The sequence below is a fragment of the Mustelus asterias genome, chromosome 3 (genome assembly GCF_964213995.1).
Source record: "Mustelus asterias chromosome 3, sMusAst1.hap1.1, whole genome shotgun sequence".
NCBI lineage: Eukaryota > Metazoa > Chordata > Chondrichthyes > Carcharhiniformes > Triakidae > Mustelus > Mustelus asterias.
In genome coordinates this window covers 141,353,966-141,377,932 of record NC_135803.1, presented here as the reverse complement: position 1 = coordinate 141,377,932, position 23,967 = coordinate 141,353,966, and the positions used below count along the sequence as shown (strand labels likewise).

The window sequence follows — 23,967 nt, the reverse complement described above, 5'->3', positions numbered from 1 at the left end:
AATTTGAAGAGAGGTTTACGTCTGTAAGAGGAATATTGCTTGAATTGGAATGCATAGAGATAGATTTGCAGTAGTTAGGAATTGTATCTTGTCATGTAAGTATTATTCAATTGTTAAATGTTAAGCTAATTCATTTGTTATAGTTAAACTGTTGTTAAATAAAATTTGTTTTAATAAAAGTTTCCCAGTGTGTAGGTAGAATTGCATTCCGTAGCGGACATGCTCCTGTCTACATCAATGGGGACGAAATAAAAATGGTCGAGAGTTTCATGTTTTTAGGTGTCCAGATCATCAACAACCTGTCCTGATCCCCCCATGCTGACACTATAGTTAAGAAAGCCCACCAACGCCTCTACTTTCGCAGAAGACTAAGGAAATTTGTCCGCTACGACTCTCAGCAAATTTTACTGTTGCACCATAGAAAGCATTCTTTCCGGTTGTATCACAGCTCGGTATGGCTACTACTCTGTTCAAGACCGCAAGAAACTACAAAGGTTCATGAATGAAGCCCAGTCCATCACTCAAATCAGCCTCACACCCATTGACCCTGTCTACACTTCCGCTGCCTCGGAAAAGCAACCAGCATAATTAAGGACTCTAAGCACCCTGGACATGCTCTTTTCCAACTTCTTCTGTCTGGAAAAAAATATGAAAGCCTGAGGACTCGTACCAAATGACTCAAGATCAGCTTCTTCCCTGCTCCCATCAGACTTTTGAATGGACCTACTTCATATTAAGTTGATCTTTCCCTGCACCCTAGCTATGACTGTAACACTACATTCTGCACTCTCTCCTTTCCTTCTCTATGAACGGTATGCTTTGTCTGTGCAAGAAACAAATCGATACAATCGATAGCAAGAAGCGATATAGGATCAGAAGGCTTAGAATCTCTGTGGGTAGAGTTGAGGAATCGCAAAGATAAGAACCCTGATGGGAGTTATGTACAGGCCCCCCAGCAGTAGTCAGGATGTGGGACAGAAAATAAATCAGGAGATAGAAAAGGCATATAAAAAAGGCAATATTACAATAATCATGGGGGACTTCAATATGCAGGTGGACTGGGAAAATCAGGCAGGTAGTGGATCCCAAGAAAAGGAATTTGTGGAATGTCTCAGATGTTTTTTTGGAGCAGCTTGTGACAGAGCCTACCAGGGAACAGGCAATTCTGGATTTGGTGATGTGTAATGAAGCAGACTTGATTAGTGAACTTAAGGTAAAGGAACCCTTAGAGAGCAGTGACCACAGTATGATAGAATTTACCCTGCAGTTTGAGAGGGAGAAGCTGGAATCAGATGTAATGGTATTATAATTAAATAAAGGTAACTACAAAGACATGAGGGAGGAGCTGGCCAGGGAGCTGGAAAGGGAGCCTAGCAGGGAAGACAGTAGAACGGCAATGGCAGGAGTTTTTGGGGGTTATTGAGGAAGCACAACAAAAATTCATCCCAAGGAGGAGGAAATATGCTAAGGGGAGGACGAGGCATCCATGGCTGACGAGGGAAGTCAAGGGCAGCATAAAGCAAAAGAAAAAGCATACAAAGTGGCGAGGATTAGTGGGAAGCCAGATGATTGGGAATCCTTTAAAAACGAGCAGAAGACAGTTAAAAAAGCAATAAGGGGGGAGAAGATGAAATATGAGTGTAAGTTAGCTAGTAATATAAAAGAAGATGGGAAGAGTTTTTCTCAATATATAAAAGACAAGAGAGAGGCAAAAATCGACAATGGACCACTGGAAAATGAGACTGGACAAGTAATGATAGGAAACAAAGCAATGGCAGAGGAACTGAATAGTTACTTTGCATCAGTTTTCATGGTGGAAGACACCAGTGGGATGCCAGAGTTTCAGGAGAATCATGGGGCACAGGTGAGTGCAGTGGCCATCACTAAGGAGAAGGTTCTGGAGGAACTGAAAGGTCTGAAGTTGGATAAATCACTTGGACCAAATGGACTACACCCCAGGGTTCTAAAAGAGATAGCTGAGGAAATTGTGGAGGCATTGGTGGTGATCTTTCAGCAATCACTGGAGGCAGAGAGGGTCCCAGAGGACTGGAAAGTAGCTAATGTAACATCGCGTTTAAGAAGGGAGGGAGGCAGCAGACAGGAAATTAGAGGCCGGTTAGCCTGTCTTCTGTCATTGTCAAGATTTTAGAGTCCATTATTAAAGATGAGATCGCAGAGTACTTGGAAGTGCATGATAAAACTGGACTGAGTCAGCACCGCTTCGTCAAGGGGAGGTCATGTCTGACAAATCTGTTAGAGTTCTCTGAGGAGGTAACAAGGAAGCTAGATAAAGGAGAACCAGTGGACATGATTTATTTAGATTTCCAAAAGGCCTTTGACAAGGTGCCACATAGGAGACTGTTAAATAAGTTTAGAGCCCATGGTGTTAAGGGTAAGATCCTGGCATGGATAGAGGATTGGCTGACTGGCAGAAGGCAGAGAGTGGGGATAAAGAGGTCTTTCTCAGGATGGCAGCCGGTGACTAGTGGTGTGCTTCAGGGGTCGGTGCTGGGACCACAACTTTTCACAATATACATTAACGATTTGGAAGAAGGAACTGAAGGCACTTCTGATAAGTTTGCAGATGATACAAAGATATGTAGAGGGACAGATAGTACTGAAGAAGCGGGGGGCTGCAGAAGGACTTGGACAGGCGAGGAGAGTGGGCAAAGAAGTGGCAGATGGAATACAATGTGGAAAAGTGTGAGGTTATGCACTTTGGAAAGAGGAATGGAGGCATGAACTATTTTCTAAATGGGGAAATGCTTCGGAAATCAGAAACACAAAGAGACTTGGGAGTCCTTGTTCAAGATTCTCTTAAGGTTAATGTGCAGGTTCAGTCGGCAGTTAGGAAGGCAAATGCAATGTTAGCATTCATGTCGAGAGGGCTAGAATTTGATTTGATTTGATTTATTATTGTCACATGTATTAACATGCAGTGAAAAGTATTGTTTCTTGCGCGCTAAACAGAAAAAACATACTGTTAATAGAGAAGGAAACGAGAGAGTGCAGAATATAGTGTTACAGTCATAGCTAGCGTGCAGAGAAAGATCAACTTATTGCAAGGTAAGTCCATTCAAAAGTCTGACAGCAGCAGGGAAGAAGCTGTTCTTGAGTAGGTTGGCACGTGACCTCAGTCTTTTGTATCTTTTTCCCGAAGGAAGAAGGTGGAAGAGAGAATGTCCGGGGTGCGTGGGGTCCTTAATTATGCTGGCTGCTTTGTCGAGGCAGCGGCAAGTGTAGACAAAGTCAGTGGATGGGAGGCTGGTTTGCATGATGGATTGGGCTACATTCACGACCTTTTGTAGTTCCTTGTGGTCTTGGGCAGAGCAGGAGCCATACCAAGCTGTGATACAACCAGAAAGAATGCTTTCTATAGTGCATCTCTAAAGGTTGGTGAGAGTCGTAGCTGACATGCCAAATCTCCTTAGTCTTTTGAGAAAGTAGAGGCGTTGGTGGGCTTTCTTTACTATAGTGACGGCATGGGGGGACCAGGACAGGTTGTTGGTGATCTGGATACCTAAAAAATTGAAGCTCTCGATCCTTTCTACTTCGTTCCCGTTGAGGTAGACAGGGGCATGTTCTCCTTTACGCTTCCTGAAGTCGATGACAATCTTCTTTGTTTTGTTAACATTGGGGGAGAGATTATTGTTGCCACACCAGTTCACCAGATTCTTTAAATCATTCCTGTCATTGTTTGAGATCTGACCCACTATGGTGGTGTCATCAGCAAACTTGAAAATCGAATTGAAGGGGAATTTGGCCACACAGTCATAGCTGCATAAGGAGTATAGTAGGAGTATAGTACAAGAGCAGGGATGTACTTCTGAAGCTGTATAAGGCTCTGGTCAGACCCTATTTGGAGTATTGTGAGCAGTTTTGGGCCCTGTATCTAAGGAAGGATATGCTGGCCTTGGAGAGGGTCCAGAGGAGGTTCACAAGAATGATGCCTGGAATGAAGAGCTTGTCATATGAGGGACAATTGAGGACTCTGGGTCTGTACTCGTTGGAGTGTAGAAGGATGAGGGGGGATCTTATTGAAACTTACAAGATACTGCGAGGCCTGGATAGAGTGGACGTGGAGAGGATGTTTCCACTAGTAGGAAAAACTAGAACCGGAGTGCACAACTTCAGGCTAAAGGGATGATCCTTTAAAACAAAGATGAGAAGGAATTTCTTCAGCCAAGGAGTGGTGAATCTGTGGAACTCTTTGCCGCAGAAGGCTGTGGAGGCCAGGTCATTGAGTGTCTTTAAGACAGAGATCGCTGGGTTCTTGATTAATAAGGGGATCAGAGATTATGGGGCAAAGGGAGGAGAATGGGGATGAGAAAAATATCAGCCATGATTGAATGGCGGAGCAGACTCAATGGGCCTAGTGGCCCAATTCTGCTCCTATGTCTTATGGTCTAACAACACTTTTCACTGTATACTAATACATGTGACAATAATAAACCAAATCAAATCAAAACATGATATCCTCACATTAATGCCAAAATAGCAAATCATTGGGGTTTAGTCACACTTCATAATATACCTTGGGGTTTCTGATCCGTACCCTAACATAACAAACAAACAAAAACAGCTCATAATCCTTGCAATCTGTTCCAATTTTTCAGAATTTCAGCTAGTGGAAGAGAAAAGAAAAAACTATCAGATAGAGCTTTGGAGCTGTCGCTAAAGTACAGTTTTGTAACGCCCCTAACGTCTATGGTTGTAACTAAACCAGAAGAGGAAAAAACGGATGTAATCCTCGTGCCTGACAAACCCATTTGGATTGGTAACCTTTTTGCTTCATTGAAATCACTCTTTTTTGGATGTGCTTTATATTTTGAAACATTATAGTTTTTGCAGAGGAAATACTCATTGTAGAAAATATTTTGAGAGTGATCTCAAAATTACTTTTGGTCAATATAGCTGAAGCACTTAGTGGGTTCACAAGACATTCTTCATACTATTTTAAAACTTCAACCAATAATTTAACCATTGGCTTGTCATGGGAATTTCTAAACTTGTATATTCTTGTATTTTTGTACTTACCATGAATGTATTAGTTAACCACGACAACAGTGCAGAGAGCAATATTTAAAGTAATATATTTGACCTGGGATGGATAGAAAGTCTAAATTAGCATTTATTTGGGGGGCAGGCACATTCAATCGGAAATCAATACCAAATTTGTTTCCCACCTGAAGTCATGATGCGGAGATGCTGGCATTGGATTAGGGTGGGCACAGTAAGAAGTCTCTCAACACCAGGTTAAAGTCCAACAGGTTTATTTGGAATCATGAGCTCTCGGAGCGCTGCTCCTTCATCAGAAGAGTGTCACCTGATGAAGGAGCAGTGCTCCAAAAGCTCGTGATTCCAAATAAACCTGCTGGACTTTAACCTGGTGTTGTGAGACTTCTTACTGTGCCCACCTGAAGTAGCAGCTAGATGAGGGTTTAGGATGTTTGACAAACAACTAGGCCTAAGTTTCCACACTGGGCTTCGTCCTTAAGCAGAACCTTCACCCACCAACTTTCTGCTGAAGTGTGCAGCAGCAAGCTGCAGAAGTGGCACATAAATAGGAAAATGGGGTCTCTATCCAACCAATCTACACAGCTGTAAAGTTGCACTTTCACAAACTTTGTTCATGCACACAAAAGATATTTATCAATAAGAATTGTACAACATGGCTGTAGCTAGCTCCCAAAATGTCTCTGCTTAGGAACTTCTCTCATCATGAGGTGATTCCACACTCGGAGTCCTGATTGGTTACACAGGCCATGTGACCCTTACTCTGCTGTGTTGCCCTGAAAGGGACAATCGCCATAACCAACTGGGGCCCTTTATCCACTTGCAGAAAGATAAAAACAATGCTGCACGTTACCAAGGCTCTGCAGGCTAAGTGGTGGACTGATCACCTTAAACTCAGCAAGTAAGGAGGCTATCACTTGGCTTCAGGGATTTGTATTCACGACTTGTCTCAACAAGTTAACTAGGTCGCTATAATGGATAGTTCATGAATGATTTTATGCAACTTCTGAAGAGCTTCCCTACCCCACCCCGGATCATCAGCCCTTCTCTCCCATCCCCTGATACTAGGCCCCTTCTCCCCTACTCCCGATCATCGACCTCTTCTTCCCTCACCCTCCGATCATTGGCACCTTCCTACCATCTCCCCGACAGTCTGAGCATAGTGCCAAACTGGCAGTGCCAACCTATGTTAAGAGGCATTGCCAAGCCACTGCCTGGCCATGTCCTTCTTCCGTGGGCCTATACTTACCTTTATGACCCCGGGGAGACCCCCATGATAGATTAATGACCAGGTGAACCTATTGTAAATTGTGCTACCGTGACGTCACATCAGCGCCTGCTGCATATCTGGCGAGGGGGGACGTTCTGGAAGAGAATGTTCACTAATGACAGGCTAATGTATCAAAATGAGCTTTCTATGGTCCCGTGGTATGTTTCACACCGCTCCACCGGCAAGGAGTCAGTAAGATCGGAACTTGGAAACTCACCGGTGTGAATGGCGCTCTCTGGGTCCTGAGCACACGCCACCATTTTTGCAGACAGAGAGTGCAGGCTAAAAATTTCCCCCACAGTATATGTTCCTATCTCTCTTAATAGCAATTACTTGTATGCAGAACTTTAAAATCTTTTCCGCTGCTTTAACATTTATTGCATCAGTTATCTGATGCCACTTGAAGTTCAATTGCTAGACTTCATGGAGTACACTCAATCATTTCGCAGGAGACTCTTGTTCACAATGCATATGTGCACAAACCATCCGTTCACATGATCTTCCTTGAAGAATTCAGGGATAGTTGAGTTCCGAAGGAAGAATGCATAATGGTAAAGTGCATACACAATCTTGGCACTCGTAACTGTTTCAACAAGTGTAAAAGAAACTCTGACTCAATTTCCTGCACTGGTCCAAGACAGATTCCATGCATACAAAATTTCAGCTATGGCGAAACTTAGCCCCATATATAATTCTGCTGAGGCTCAATCTACCCTCCCCTGTGATTCCTGAAGTAGATTTCTTACTGATGTTCTGTCCAATAGTTATCCCTCGGACAACACAAAATATAGATGATCCGAGCTTTATCTCATTGCTATTCATTCCCTACATTGCAACACTTCAACACATGCTTCGTTGGCTGTGAAATGCTTTGGGACCAGAATTTTCTGGCTGTCAACGCTCCACCACTGCTGCAGGCGAGGATGGAGAATTTGGCGCTCTGCCAAATCTCCATTCCCCGCAGCAGGACCAGAAAATCCCGCTGGTGTGAACGGCCAGAAAATTTCACCCCAGGCATCCAGGTTGTAAAAGGTGCTATATAAATTCAAGTTCTTCCTTTATTGATGTGGACAGAACCAAACAAAATCTTCAGCATGCGTACTTTCAGATTACATGTAATGTAACTTGCAATTTGATAGAACTGAAGAATAATTTTAAACTGCTAAATTCAAAACATCTTATTTTAAATTAAATGGTCACAGAATTGGTTCTCTAATGGTGCTCTGAAGAGTCGTACAAATAAATCTAAGAAGACTAACAAATTCTCTTTGTTCTAGGGATGTTCCAAAAAGAGAAAACTCAAAGTGCTTCCTCTAGTTTGCGAGTTTTCGCTCCATCAGAAGGTTCCTCTATATCACAACATTCCTCTACTTCACAACGTTTCTCAACTGCACGAGGACTGAGTCCTAAATTGAGTTATGTATCATCTGGTAAGTTTTTTTTCAAATATAAGCGGTAAATGTGCTAGAAGCATTATTAATCAGGAAATTCTCCCATGCTACTTTAAGCACATATGGTAAGCCCATGTATTTTCCATACTGCTGCTTTAAGTATAATTACGCAGAAATATAAAACCTAAACTTTCCAGTTTAAGTATAGAAATTGTTGTCTTTTTATTGATAGTGTTCATTCTGTTTCTAAATCCAGGTCATATAAGAAAATGAGTATGGTATACATTAAGGTAACAACGAAGATCAAAATTGAAAGTCATATAACAAACAGACAAGAGTTTTATTTAAATCTTCAGCAACCACATATTAACAAAAAACAGCAAAGAGATTTTTTTCAAAAAAATTTACAAAAATTGCCATGTGATAAACACCCAGCATAATGTGACATTGATCACTTGGTGTTGTCCGGTAATTCTTTACAAGCATATAAATGATCGGTTTTTCTAAAAGCTCTCCATGCTGATAGAACACGTTGATGCCAAAGCATTGAATGTATTAAAGAGGGGGCCAGATATAGCCCTTGGGGCGAATGGGACCAAAGGTTATGGGGAGAAAGCAGGATTAGGTTATTGAGTTGGACGATCAGCCATGATTGTAATGAATGGGGGAGCAGACTCGAAGGGCCAAATGGCCTCCTCCTGCTCCTATCTTCTATGTTTCTATGTTCTTATGTAACATCCTTTGTAACATGAATTGCATTGTCAAACTTTCCTCCTGATAGTCTTGTCATGTTAAATGAACATTTAAAAATAGACATTGTAACGTATGTTCCGACAGTGAGCGAGACATCATAGGGCGAATTTTACCGTCCCGCCCACAATGGGAATCGGAAGGGGCGAGGGACAGACCATGGAAAGATCTGTTGACCTTGGGCAGGATTTTCTGGCTTCAGGGCGAGCGTGGCCGGAAAATCCCACCCCAAGTATTTTTACATATTTTGTTGTCATTAATTGGGAATCATGCTTCACCTTTCAAACAACTTTGTTTATCTCAGATTTTATAAAGATCAGCATCACCATCTCTTAAAATACCTCCAAATTCAAACATCAGCTTGTGTATGTGATATTCATCAAAGAAACATTCCTTCAGGACACCACACAAAAAATATGAAATGAACTAAACTTTAATCATATCCCATTGTAACCATCTGACTATTCCTATATCGGTGTGGCAATGACAGTGATCTGTAGGTACTACTTTTACAGGTCCCACATCTTAAATACATTCCGACCTCTTCTTTCCTAAATCATTGGCATGAACTATGACTTCTGGTTGGGATTGCAGAACCATGGAATAGTTCCAGCATTGAAGAAGGCCATACAGCCCATTCTGTCAGTGCCAGCTCACTGCAAGAACAACTCAGTTAGCCCCACTGCCTTCAAATCATTTCTCTTCAGGTGCTTATACAGTACCCATTTGAAAGTCATGATTGAACTGACCTCCACTACAATCTCAGGCAGTGCATTCAAAATCCTAACCAGTTATTGTGTTAAAAAGGCTTAACCTCATGATTGGTTCTTCTGACATTCAATCTTTAATTGGTGCCTTCTTGTTCTCAACCCTTCTGTCAATGGGAACCGTTTTTCCATATCTACTGTGTCCAGACCCCTCATGACTTTGAAAACTAATCTCCATTCAATCTTCTCTAAGGAGAACATCCTGGTTTATCCAATCTATCCACAGAGCAGAAATTCCTCATAAACCTTCTCTCGCTAATGCATTTACATCCGTCCTAAAATTGTCAATAGTTGTAAAAACCTATCTGGTTCACTAATATCCTTTAGGGAAGGAAATCTGCCATTCTTACCTGGTCTGACCTACATGTGACTCCAGAACCACAGCAATGTGGTTGACTCTTAAATGTCCTCAGGGATGAGCAATAAATGCTGGTCCAGCCAGCGATGCCCACATCCCATGAACGAATAAAAAAAAAATGTTTTAAATGTGGTGCCCAGAATTGGACACACAGCTGCATTTTCACCAAGTTAGGATAACCTTGAGAGCCCTTTAAAATCGGCAGGCTGTTCCAGATTCCAGGACTCCTGACCCAATTTCTGGACTATCTGATATTTGGGAGTGCCTTTAGAGGGTGCTGGTTGGTGTGTGTCAAAAGCCTGCATCTGGCACTCCTGACCTAGTCAGCTCCATTGTGAAGATGGGCATGCCCTACTCCTCCATAATTTTCACTGAGTTGGGCCAGGTTTTTAAAGAGTCATGATTTATGCCCCCATTGTCCCACTATACACTGTATAGAATCAATGCACCCTGTAGTGACAATGATTTGTATAAGAAAAAGCTTTAAAAACAGTCACTCATTCATTACTTTCCTCTCTATTAAAAATAATTAATTTCACTACTGGACAATAAAAATGTCAATTATCCACATCCATTAAAGTATCAATATTTGAAACTCCAAGCCCTTGAAACCTTTTAACCTTGTGTAAATAAACATTGTGAAATGGACAGCAGAGAGCCAGAGCTGTTAATCAAGCAATATTTCCTCTGGGTCTCGGGTATAATCAGAGTAATGGATTTCTGGGCTCTCAATCAAGTCTCATTATGTATGCAGAGGGGGTATGAGGAGCCATGTAGGTAGGTGGGTGGAGGGACATAGATAAGACCTTTTGAACTCAATTTTTAAAAGGCATTTTCATGCAGATTAAGGTTCATGACTTGCCCAACTCCATGAAGATGGAGGACTAGGATTATCTCCACGATGGAGCTGGCCAGGTCGGGAGTGTTGGGTGCGGGCTTTTGACTTCACCCTTTAAAGGCATTCCCAAAAATCTCTCAGCCCAGGAGTGAATTTGGGAATTCCTGAATTGGGACCTGCCAAAGGATCATGGGTCATCCCAACTCGGTGAAAATCCAGCCACACATCTCTATTTATAAAGTCCTGGATCCCATATGCTTTATTAACTACTTTCTCAAACCGTCCTGACATCTTCAATGATTTGCATATTTTTATTCCCAAGTCTCCTCTGCTTCTGCAGGCATTGTAGAATTGCGTCTATTGTTTATATTGCCTCTCTCCACTTTTGTTAGTGTATGAGTCAGAAACTCCAAGGTATATTATGAAATTAGACTAGACCCCAACTATTTGTTATTTTGGCATTAATTTGAGATATGATTTATCACTCCAGGCAATCCTACTGACAAATTGGGAAACTTTATCAAAACAAACTTTATTTAACAACACAGTTTAACTGTAACAAATGAATTAGCTTAAAAGTTAACAATTGAACAATACTTAAACATGACAAGATGTAGTTTTTAACTGCTAACCTACTCCTATGAGTTCCAATTCAAGCAATATTCCTCTTATAGACTTAAAACACCTCTTCAAAATCAGTTAGCAACACACAGGCTTAAGTGATTGTACTTGTTAACAGTCCTAGAGCTCTGGAGAGAGAGAGCATGACAGAGAGACACTTGTTTTCTGACAGCCTCAAACAGCAACCTCCAGAGAGAGAGAGAAAAAGACACCTCTTGTTTCTTTCAGGACCAGGCTAAAAACTGACTGTTTTCAAATAAAAGAGAAGCTGTGAATCTTCCCTGCAAGCTTAGCTCCTCCCATAAGTACATGATTCTCTCTTGTCAATCTCATCAAAACCCGACTCTGAACCCCCAAGGGAAACCTAGGTCAACTAGAATGCATTAACACACCATCAGCTAAAATCAGTCATTATCCTGCATACTCAACATTTGAGCTACCTGTCATCCAGACAAATTGGCACCATATCAAACAAAGCTGAATTTTAAACATGTCCCTTGCAAGAATCATGATAAAAATACATTTCTTAAAGGCACCGTATCATCACACATTGCCACTCTTCCTTTGTAAGAAGTTTGTACTCCTTCTTCTGTTTCTTTTACCCGGGTACCTGTGAGGAAACATGTGATTGAAATACACCTTTACAATTACAGAAATGATTGTTTACTTCTCTCACTGTCTTAGTTTCCAATACTACTGCTGCTCTCAACACCTGAACCCCCAGGAAATTTATCGGCATTACTTATTATCTATATGTCCTGAGTTACTGTTCTGTACTATGGGTATCTAGCTCTGTATCCCCATCAGATAGCTTCAGAAGCACGTGAACTTTGAGAGTCTTCCTCTCCCTTCCCATCCTCTGGCACTTGGTCACCCATGTCCTTTCTTCAACCTATTCTCCAGCTGTCTAATGATTATTCCTGTAGTCTGCCTTCTAACAAATGTTCTCCTGTCTCATAGAGTGAAGTCATAGAGTCATAAAGGTTTACAGCATGGAAAAAGGTCCTTCAGCCCAATTTGTCCATTCTGCCCAGTTTTTACCACTAAGCTCGTCCCAATTGCCTGCATCTGGCCCATATCCCTCTACACCCATCTTATCCATGTAACTGACAAATGCTTTTCAAAAGACAAAATTGTACCCGCCTCTACTACTACCTCTGGCATCCAGACACTCACCACCCTCTGAATGAAAAAATTGCCCCTCTGGACCCTTTTGCATCTCTCCTCTCTCACCTTAAACGTATGCCCTCTAGTTTTAGACTTTCCTACCTCTGGGAAAAAATGTTGACTACCTAGCTGGTCTATGCCCTTCATGATTTTATAAACCTCTATAATGTCTCCAAATATTGGAGAATGTCTCCAAATATTTCCAAGCAGGACTTGCACCTACTCCCAGTTGAGCAGCACCTCAAATTTAAAATTCTCATGCTTATTTTCCAATCCCTCCATCGTCTCCCTGCTCCGTACCTCTGATATCACCTCCAGCCTCCCAATACCTGCTCTCATCTCCATTGTTTTCTGTTTGTTCCAGTTAAATGTTCTAAGCCCACAAAATAAACATTCACACACCACCCTTGCTGACCTTGCTGATTCAGGGCATTTTTATCTCGGCGCTTGACTTCTATTTAGATCAAACTCCTTTATTTACTTTCTCTTGGTTAACAACCCACTGACAGCTTCTCACTCAGTGAACCTGAGAAAAAGATATGATACATTCTAATCAAATCCTATGGTGACAACAGGAGCAAAGGAAGTGGATTGTTAGCTATAGATAGTCCTTTTCCGTCATTCTCAGAATTAGAATTTACATCCATTAAGTGAATTCATCTCCATCATTGTAACTTATCCAAAATAAAACATTGCATGATTAGAACCTAAACTTAAAAGAACTTACGTCTAAAATAATAGGGGCTGAAAATGTTCTTGCCCCATTTTTTGGATGCGGTAGGGGGGGAGGGGGCCACAATTTGTGATCTCCCAATGCCAGTTCCATTGGAATATTGTAGCATTCAAACTTGATGCTACCGGAGGCGATTTTGAGCCCACGGTCTCCGTCTGCGGGTATGGCAGGATATGCTCAAAGTTCGGAGAGCGCGCTTCACGCTGGCTATCTGGCATGTTATAAGAAGGATGTGGAAGCGCTGGAAAGAGTGCAGAGGAGATTTACCAGGATGCTGCCTGGTTTGGAGGGTAGGTCTTATGAGGAAAGGTTGAGGGAGCTAGGGCTGTTCTCTCTGGAGCGGAGGAGGCTGAGGGGAGACTTAATAGAGGTTTATAAAATGATGAAGGGGATAGATAGCGTGAACGTTCAAAGACTATTTCCTCGGGTGGATGGAGCTATTACAAGGGGGCATAACTATAGAGTTCGTGGTGGGAGATATAGAAAGGATATCAGAGGTAGGTTCTTTACGCAGAGAGTGGTTGGGGTGTGGAATGGACTGCCTGCAGTGATAGTGGAGTCAGACACTTTAGGAACATTTAAGCGGTTATTGGATAGGCACATGGAGCACACCAGGATGATAGGGAGTGGGATAGCTTGATCTTGGTTTCAGATAAAGCTTGGCACAACATCGTGGGCCGAAGGGCCTGTTCTGTGCTGTACTGTTCTATGTTCTATGTTGAAGAAGCTGCTGATAGTGTTACCATGAACCTCTTGCTTCTAAACGTCACCAACATCCCTCAAATCAACACTTTGCTTGTGATTTCCTGCTTTGACTTGGAAGAACTGATGCTTGCCCTGCAAAAACAGCTCAAGGAGGAAGATAGAGAGCAACACCACAGCATTAATGAAGAGACTCTAACACCTGCAGCCCAACTTAGTTACTGGCACTGCGTATAGCTTGGAGTTCAGCATGTGATGGGTTATCTAGATTTTAGACAGGTCAGGGGTAAAGGAAGGTTCACTTGACAGCACGTTGGAAGATAAGGTTGCAGACAGGTTCTGCTGCAGAGGACTAAGCTGAGAATCTCAATGGGTGGCATATAGGACAGCACTGATGGGCATGTACACCCAAATGTTGAGTGCATTGATTAGCCTACCAGACAGCCACTGTCATTGTCAAGGACCATGGAGGAGTCTGGCCCTCACTTGATAGAGGGCATCATACAGGCTTAATTTCTTCACAGATGCCTTGCTGGTGTGTTAGACTCATTCCCTGCCACTGCTACTCTCATACCTATTGGAACATTTTGTGTGGACAAGTCAGGTAGTCCTCTGCCATCCCTTTGAGTGTGCAGCGACAATCTCGACAGATTGAGGAACTCACCAAAACACTCCAAAAACAATTCAGAGTACTTCCAGATACTTCTAATAGCGGATGATTGAGAGTAGATTGATGGTAGGTGGCTGGATTGGATTTGTCCTGCTTTTTGTGTACAGGACATACCTAGGCGATTTTCCTCATTGTTGGGTAAATGTATTTGTTGTAACTGTAATGGAACAGTTTGGTTAGGGGTACAGCTAGTTCTTGAGCACAAGTCTTCAGTACTACAGCCAAGATGTTGTGAGGTACCATAGTCTTTGCTAAATTATTTGCTCAATGCTTATTGTTCGTTGGCTGTTTGACAAATGAAATACCTGGACTTTCGTGGTACAAATCAGGTATTTTGTCATTGCATTAGCCAACAGGACAATGTGGCATCAGGATATAGCATATTCGCAGCCTTCCAGCACAAGCGGGGGTGCCTTTCTCAAGAGGGCACACAGCATAGTGTACAGTATTCCCTAGCTAATCAGCTGAGAGCATTCATTGCCATTGTTGGAGTCGGTACAGTGGAACATCATTACTCTTGTTGCTGTGGAGAAAGGCAGAGCTGTGACTGGTGACAGGATTTTTGGGGTAAGAATTAGTTTTAAGTACTTTTCCGCGGGTGTTATTTATTTATTTAATTTAGTTTTAAATTTTGGCGCGCAACCGGCAGTGGCCGCGGGGTTTACTGGGAAGGGTCTCTTGAGTTTTTTTTTAGTGCACAGGAGGTTTAAAAGGCAGGTCCCACTATCTAGCGGGCAGCGTTGGGAGCGGGCAGCGGAGTGAGACGGAGCTGAGTGAGAACTGAGGGGCTTTGGCTCATCGGGCTTAGGCAGAAAGGGCGAGCAGGGGTGAGTTTCTTATTTTTAAAAAATTTTATTTATAAGTTACTTTTCTCCGGGTACCTTGGTAGAAATAATTTGGAACAGAGAGGAATAATCTTCATTCACTTTTTTCCCTGTGTTTAAAAGGGCAATTATGACTGTCAGGCCAGTATGTTGTTCCCAATGTAGGATGTGGGAGGTCCTGGAGGCTCCTAGCCTCCCAGACGACCATATCTGTGCTGGGTGTGTTGAGCTGCGGTTCCTAAGGGACCATGTTAGGGAACTGGAATTGCAGCTCGAGGACCTTCGCCGGGTTAGGGATAGTGAGGAGGTCATTGACAGGAGCTATCGGCAGGTGGTCACACCGGGACCACGGGAGGAGGGTAACTGGGTAACAGTGAGGAAGGAGAAAGCTCGGGTGATGGTGAGCACCCCGGTGGATGTGCCCCTTAATAATAAGTACTCCTGTCTGAGTACTACTGGGGTGGACAGCCCACCTGGGGGAAGCAGCGGTGGCAGTGTCTCTGGAGCTGAGCCTGGCCCAGTAGTGCAAAGGGGTAAGGAAAGGAGGGTAGTGCTAATTGGGGACTCTACGGTGAGAGGGTCAGATAGGCGTTTTTGCGGACACAGACGGGACTCTCGGATGGTGGTTTGCCTCCCTGGTGCAGGGGTCCAGGATGTCTCTGGTCGAGTCCCAGAAATCCTGAAGGGGGAGGGAGAGGAGCCCAAGGTCGTGATGCATATAGGTACTGCTGACATAGGTAGGAAGAGGGAAGGGGTCATGAAAAGAGAATATAGGGAGTTGGGTAGACAGCTGAGAAAGAGGAATGCAAAGGTAATAATCTCGGGATTGCTGCCTGTGCCGCGGGAGAGTGAGAACAGGAATCGGTGGAGAATTAATGCGTGGCTGAGGGACTGGAGCAAGGGACAAGGATTTGGGTACTTGGATCATTGGGACCTCTTTAGGGGCAGGTGTGACCTGTTTAAAAAAGACGGGTGGCACTTGAATCCCAGGGGGACCAATATCCTGGCGGGAAGGTTGGCTAAGGCTACTGGTGAGACTTTAATCTAGAAAGGTTGGGGGGAGGGAATCGAAATGAGGGGACTGAGAGCGAGGAGGTTAGCTCGCAAATAGATAAGGAATGTAGACAGGGTAAGAGGGAGGTTAGACGAGTGAGGGAGAAGGGAAGTGCTCAGGCTGAAGGTCTGAGATGTGTCTATTTTAATGCCAGGAGTGTAGTGAATAAAGTGGATGAGCTTGGAGCGTGGATTGCTGCTTCGAATTGTGATGTGGTGGCCATTACGGAGACTTGGATGTCTCAGGGACTGGACTGGGTGCTTCAGGTGCCGGGTTTTAGATGTTTCAGGAAGGACAGGGAGGGAGGCAAGAGAGGGGGGGGAGTGGCACTGTTGATCAGGGATAGTGTCACGGCTGTAGAGAAGGTGGACGCCGTGGAGGGACTGACTACGGAATCTCTGTGGGTGGAGGTTAGGAACAGGAAGGGGTCGGTAACTTTGCTGGGTGTTTTCTATAGGCCGCCCAATAGTAACAGAGATGTTGAGGAGCAGATGGGGAAACAGATCCTGGAGAGATGTAGGAATAACAGAGTTGTCGTGATGGGAGATTTTAATTTCCCAAACATAGATTGGAATATCCCTAGGGCTAGGGGTTTGGATGGAGAGGAGTTTGTTAGGTGTGTCCAGGAGAGTTTCCTGACACAGTATGTGGATAAGCCTACTAGAGGAGAGGCTGTTCTTGATCTGGTGCTGGCTAATGAACCTGGACAGGTGGAGGATCTCTCGGTGGGTGAGCATCTTGGGGATAGCGATCATAATTCTATCTCCTTCACGATAGCATTGGAAAGAGATAGGGTCAGGCAGGCTAGGAAAGTGTTTCTCTGGAGTAAAGGGAAATACAGTGTCATCAGGGAGGAAATTAGACGGGTAAATTGGAAGGAGGCATTCTTGGGGAAAAGTACCGAAGGAAAGTGGAGGATTTTCAAGGAATGTTTGTCTGGAGCTCTGCATGACAACGTTCCGATGAGACAGGGGGGTGTTGGTAGGGTACGGGAACCGTGGTGCACGAAGGTTGTGATGAACCTGGTAAATAAGAAAAGAGAGGCGTACAGAAGGTTCAGAGAGCTAGGAGGTGTTAAGGATTTAGAGGAGTATACGCGATGTAGGAAGGAGCTTAAGAAGGAAATTAGGAGAGCGAGAAGGGGTCATGAGAAGACCTTGGCGGGTAAGATTAAGGAGAATCCCAAGGCTTTCTACAAATATGTCAAGAGTAAAAGGATGAGATGTGAAGGCATAGGACCCTTAAAAGGTGAAGGGGGAAAAGTTTGTGCGGAACCGTTAGAAATGGCGGAGGTGCTTAATGAATACTTTACCTCGGTATTCACGGTGGAAAGGGATCTGGGTGGTTGTACTGCTGGATTGCGGAGGACAGAAAGGATCGAGCATGTGGACATAAAGAAAGAGGATGTGTTGGAACTATTGAATGGCATCAAGGTTGGTAAGTCGCCGGGACCGGATGGGATGTACCCCAGGTTACTGTGGGAGGCGAGGGAGGAGATTGCGGAGCCTTTGGCGATGATCTTTGCATCGTCGATGGAGACGGGAGAGGTTCCGGAGGATTGGAGGATTGCGGATGTGGTCCCTATATTCAAGAAAGGGAACAGGGACAGCCCGGGAAATTACCGACCGGTGAGTCTAACCTCAGTGGTTGGTAAGTTGATGGAGAGGATCCTGAGAGACAGGATTTATGATCATCTAGAGAAGTTTAGTATGATCAAAAGTAGTCAGCACGGCTTTGTCAGGGGCAGGTCGTGCCTTACGAGCCTGGTTGAGTTCTTTGAAAATGTGACCAAGCACATTGACGAAGGAAGAGCGGTGGATGTGGTCTATATGGACTTCAGCAAAGCGTTCGATAAGGTCCCCCATGCAAGACTTCTTGAGAAAGTGAGAGGGCATGGGATCCAAGGGGCTGTTGCCTTGTGGATCCAGAACTGGCTTGCCTGCAGAAGGCAGAGAGTGGCTGTGGAGGGGTCTTTCTCTGCATGGAGGTCAGTGACCAGTGGAGTGCCCCAGGGATCTGTTCTGGGACCCTTGCTGTTTGTCATTTTCATAAATGACCTGGATGAGGAAGTGGAGGGATGGGTTGGTAAGTTTGCTGACGACACCAAGGTAGGTGGTGTTGTGGATAGTTTGGAGGGATGTCAGAAGTTGCAGCGAGACATAGATAGAATGCAAGACTGGGCGGAGAAGTGGCAGATGGACTTCAACCCGGATAAGTGTGTAGTGATCCATTTTGGCAGATCCAATGGGATGGAGCAGCAGTATAAAATGAAGGGTACCATTCTTAGCAGTGTAGAGGATCAGAAGGACCTTGGGGTCCGGGTCCATAGGACTCTTAAATCGGCCTCGCAGGTGGAGGATGCGGTCAAGAAGGCGTATGGCGTACTAGCCTTCATTAATCGAGGGATTGAGTTTAGGAGTCGGGAGATAATGCTGCAGCTTTATAGGACCCTGGTTAGACCCCACTTGGAGTACTGCGCGCAGTTCTGGTCACCTCATTACAGGAAAGATGTTGAAGCCATTGAAAGGGTGCAGAGGAGATTTACAAGGATGTTGCCTGGATTGGGGGGCATGCCTTATGAGGATAGGTTGAGGGAGCTTGGTCTCTTCTCCCTGGAGAGACGAAGGATGAGAGGTGACCTGATAGAGGTTTACAAGATGTTGAGGGGTCTGGATAGGGTGGACTCTCAGAGGCTATTTCCAAGGGCTGAAATGGTTGCTACGAGAGGACACAGGTTTAAGGTGCTGGGGGGTAGGTACAGGGGGGATGTCAGGGGTAAGTTTTTCACTCAGAGGGTGGTGGGTGAGTGGAATCGGCTGACGTCGGTGGTGGTGGAGGCAAACTCGTTGGGGTCTTTTAAGAGACTTCTGGATGAGTACATGGGATTTAATGGGATTGAGGGCTATAGATAGGCCTAGAGGTGGGGATGTGATCGGCGCAACTTGTGGGCCGAAGGGCCTGTTTGTGCTGTGGCTTTCTATGTTCTATGTTCTATGTTCTACTGTCCTAGATCTTCAGTCGAGCCATGGTGTTGGCCAAGAGCAATCAATATTTCTGACTGATATAATTTCCATGCAGATGTATCACATCCAATCAAGCACATTATCACACATCATTTCTTGTCTTTATTCCCTTTCAATCTGTAAGTTCAAATATATTTGTTGGGTTTTGATGGTGATGTCGATTTTTTTCCAAAGAACAAATTCATCTTTGGGAACCTTTGGAGAAACATGTTCACGTTTATGATTTGAAATTGCACAACACTTTGTGCACCAACTATTTAGGAAAAGAATTGCTTGATGACCTTCAACGTAGCTCTAGTTTGATTTGTTGATGCACAGTGATGCAACATTAACAAATATGTTGATGGATTAATGATTGAATTTGTCCAGTTGCTAATCATTTTCCAAAATGCAGTGACCTTGCCGATAAACATACTTGCAGTTAGACACAAAAATCAGTTATTTTATTCTGTAAAATACAGCATTGAAGCTCTGATCACAGATACTTGTCAAGTTACATACAGAAATGGATGCTTGAAGTATGTTATAATATATAGAATTTACATATAGACTGCTCATACAAATGAATATTAACAGTTTGTTTTAATTAGAGCTTTACATAATCCATTTAAGCATTGACTTGCATAAAATGTACTTAATTCCAGATTTTTCCTAAGGATGTCAACAGGTTTACTCAAAAGCCAAAATCTTAATAACTGACTTAATAACTTAGTAACTTAATAACTAAGCAATGTTAAAAATCTATATTGTAAGATCACAATTTGTATTTGTTAATATGTTAATAGTTATAATGAATAATCCAGTATGAACTCCTATAATCGTTTAATTGATTCATTATAATGTTATGCCATCAGTCACAGTCCTGAGGTGGCCTAGTGTTGGTATTACACATAGTGAACAGCAGCAAGCAAGCGCAAACTGTTAGTCTAAGTAGTCCTTCTATCCATGATTTTGTTTTGATTTGATTTATTATTTTCACATAGATTCCTACAGTGCAGAAGGAGGCCCATCGAGTCTGCCCCGACCACAATCCCACCTCAGGCCCTATCCCCACAAACCCACACATTTATCCCACTAATCCCTCTAACTTACACATCCTGGGACACGAAGGGGCAATTTAGTATGGCCAATCAACCTAACCCGCATATCTTTGGTGTGTGGGAGGAAACCGGAGCACTGGAGGAAACCCACGCAGACATGGGGAGAATGTGCAAACTCCACACATACAGTGACCCAAACTGGGAATCGAACCCAGGTCCCTGGAGCTGTGAGGCAGCAGTGCTAACCACTGTGCCACCGTGCCGCCCATGTATACATGTATTCATATACAGTGGAAAGTATTGTTTCTTGCGCGCTCTACAGACAAAGCATACTGTATATACAGAAGGAAAGGAGAGAGTGCAGAATGTAGTATTACAGTCATAGCTAGGGTGTAGAGAAAGATCAGCTTAATATAAGGTAGGTCCATTCAAAAGTCTGATGGCAGCAGGGAAGAAGCTTTCTAGAGTCGGTTGGTACATGACCTCAGGTTTTCGTATCCTTTTACTGATGGAAGAAGGTGGAAGAGAGAATGTCCAGGGTACATGGGGTCCTTGATTATTCTGGCTGCTTTTCTGAGGCAACGGAAAGTGTAGACAGAGTCAATGGAAGGGAGGCTGGTTTGAGTGATGGACTGACCTTTTCTCGTAACTCTGGATTCCAATTGTTGGAATAAAGAGCTATTTAATGGTTTATATCCTTAGCTGGTCTCAAGGCGCCCACAATTTACTTAATAGCTGACTGCGCTGACCCATTGTGCGACGCAGAGACAGATTACAATGGGTTCTGTTCTGTTGTGTAAGATGTAACACACTTATACAAAATTCAATTTTAAACGAGTTGGTGCCCACATTGAAATAATGCAAAGAATGCACTGAGAGTTTGTACAAGAACAGTGACATTTATTCATCCATCTCTTCTGCTATTTCCATGAATAATTCTTATAATTGAAAAAATTCATCAATAAGATTTGCTCAGATTTGTATGTCAAATTTAGATAATGGGTTAGGGAATGGTTTCAGTTATTTTCATCTGTTGCAGGATGTTTTGGTATAATTTATATGTAAGGTAGCCACTTTTTTCTGTAATTTTGTTTTCTCCAAATGATCAGGTAACACTGTAAAAGCCTATGGCGGGGATTTTCCAGTCCTGCCCACCACGGGGATCTTCCAGTCCCACCGATAGTCAATGCACTTCTGGCTGGCCTGCCACATACCTTGCAGGGAGTCCTGCCAAATTGAGGCCAGAAAATCCCAGCCTATATTGAGTTTACAGCAGAGAAACAGGCCAATCAGCCCAACAAGTTTGAGCTGACATTTGTGCTCCATACAAACTACCTCCCATCCCATCCCATTCAACCCTATTAACATATACTTCTATTCCTTTCTCCCTCATATACTTATCAAGATTCATCTTAAATGCAGTAATGTTACATCTTGGCTAATCCTTGTGATAGCACATTCCACATTTTTACCACCCCTTGGGATGAGATTTTTCTCCTGAATTCTCTATTGGATTTATTAGTGACTGCCTAAGAGCCACTAATTTTGGTCTTCCCCACAAGTGGAAACATTTTCTCTGTCTATCTTATAAAGCCCTTTCATTATCATAAGTATCTTTATTTGGTCATCGCCTCAGCATTCCCTTTGCTAGTGAAGAGTGCCCCAGCTGCTTCAGTCTGATACAATCCCAGAATGGAACCGTGGCTCAAAAGGTCGTAACCTTTTACTTTTTTTGGAAAATGTGGAGGAACAGAATCACAGGACTGTCGATTAGGTTTTAATAAGAGTAAAAAAAAAAGAAAATTTTGATTATAATCCATTAAACTTTCACCCTTATCTTCAGAAATGTACACAGATTTTAAGGATAACACAAGTTGCAAAATAGACCTGATGGTATAAAGTTTTCAGCAAATACATAGTCCCTTTAAATCCACAGGCTGACTATGATCAGACAACACTCCACCCTGTAACCAAATGGCAGATGCCACTCAATCGCTCTTCCATGGATTCCTCCTCAAATTCCCCCTGGATGATTGTCATACGAGCGTTTCCAAATTTAACTCTCAAAAAAGCACACTTTAAAATCTTCTTCTACACCAATGCTTTCTCTCAACTGTTTTCATCAAGGATCCACCTCCAGATTTTCCAACTATCCCTTTGAATAAGGCTTTCTCTCCACTGTTTTAACATGTTCCTGCCTCCTGATTTTTCAACTCTTCTTTCAGGATTCCTTTGTCTTGCATTGCCACAGTTTCCAAATTTCTACACAAAACTTGAGTATTCAATCCCCAACAGCACATTATTACTCAGGAAACCGGAAATAAGGACACCAAACCTTACAATCACTTCAAATATGTGACTCTTCTATAGCCAACCTCATCAGGCCTTCTCTTCCCAAGTCTGACTTTAACATCCATGAATATTACCCTGTTCCAATGGCAATTCATCTTTGTTCCTATTTACTTCAAAATTCCTGGAGCTTCATTTCCATTCTTTGATTTCTCGAACCAACTGTTCTTTAGTTCCTCTGGAGCTTGCTTTCGTGACCATTACTTAACTTCCTGCATCTAGCAGAGCTAAGAACTTTTCCCTCTCCACCCTTATCACCGACTGCTATGAATTCAGTTAAGTTAAGTCACAAAAATCCTTCCTACCCGACAGATGCCCTGGTTGCTAAGCAACGACTCATTCCTCCTCCAAGGTTTTATTTACTTTTCACGCTGTACGCTCTCTCAGCACAAAAGCAACACAGTTTTAACTGAAACAAAAAAACTCAGATATATAGTTCATCTAAAACTCCCTCTGCTTTCCTGACAAGTCTTTCAAGCCAATTTTAACCCCTCAGTTCTATTTCTATCTCACAATTGAAGTACATCATTGTGTTTTTATGTTAAGAGAAGAATTATTTGGGGTTCTCTTGTCACATGACAGCCTTTAAAGAGTAACAAAAACACATCAACAGCACAACACTAAGAAAATACTTTTGAAATAACGCCATCATCTCACTACTATTACCTCCAAAATTGAAGCTTGATGGTGTTTCTAAAACAGTAGTTCAATTTCATGAGTTCAAATAATCAACTTGAACGAAGACAGTGAAATTTGAGTGATTTATCTTTGTTATCTGAGCTTTCATAATTAGCTCACTGCTTTGTAATTGACTGAAAATGTGTAATATCTAATCTCCTCAATGTAATTTTGTTGAACAACATATTTTTTCTGTTTATTTCTAAGCGTCTGAACAGCCAGTAATTAGTGGTAAGTTGGTTAAGTTTCTTTCTAACTTTCAAATAGATACAAATTATTTCTAAATTTATTTAAAAACTTCATTTATAGGTTTTGACGACGTACTCATTTCTGATCATTACTAATCATTTCTACTATCTGTTTTCCCTTCCCTTTATAAATCATTTTTGGGCTAGAGAAGGGTGGAGATGTTACTCATCTGTTCAGATATTCTGGGCTGGACATTTATTGAGAGCTGGGGAGGGAGGAATGGGTTGCTTTGAGGTCAGGAATCCTGGTAGAGTGGGTTTCTCAAAGGTAAGAAGTCTCACAACACCAGGTTAAAGTCCAACAGGTTTATTTGGTAGCAAATACCATAAGCTTTCGGAGCGCTGCTCCTTCGTCAGATGGAGTGGAAATGTGCTCTCAAACAGTGCACAGCTACACAACATCAAGTTACAGAATACTGATTAGAATGCGAATCCCTAAAGCCAGCCAGGTCTTAAAGGTACAGACAA

The 23,967-nt window shown here is 42.9% G+C and overlaps 2 protein-coding genes across 4 annotated transcripts in view; both read left to right on the top strand.

The window, feature by feature from the left end:
* LOC144485619 (inter-alpha-trypsin inhibitor heavy chain H3-like) overlaps positions 1-23,967 on the top strand; it is a 105,606-nt gene that overhangs the window by 39 nt on the left and 81,600 nt on the right. The gene's annotated exons all lie outside the window — the stretch shown is intronic.
* Positions 1-23,967, top strand: part of LOC144491656 (inter-alpha-trypsin inhibitor heavy chain H3-like) — a 60,932-nt gene that overhangs the window by 26,276 nt on the left and 10,689 nt on the right. For 2 of the 3 annotated variants that reach the window (XM_078209804.1, XM_078209803.1), the window contains exons 15-16: positions 4,617-4,777; positions 7,564-7,716. In XM_078209804.1, coding sequence (XP_078065930.1) covers positions 4,617-4,777; positions 7,564-7,716 — 314 coding nt within the window. Of the gene's footprint in view, positions 1-4,616; positions 4,778-7,563; positions 7,717-23,458; positions 23,483-23,967 lie in introns of all 3 variants that reach the window. The other variant, XM_078209802.1, reaches the window with a different exon arrangement.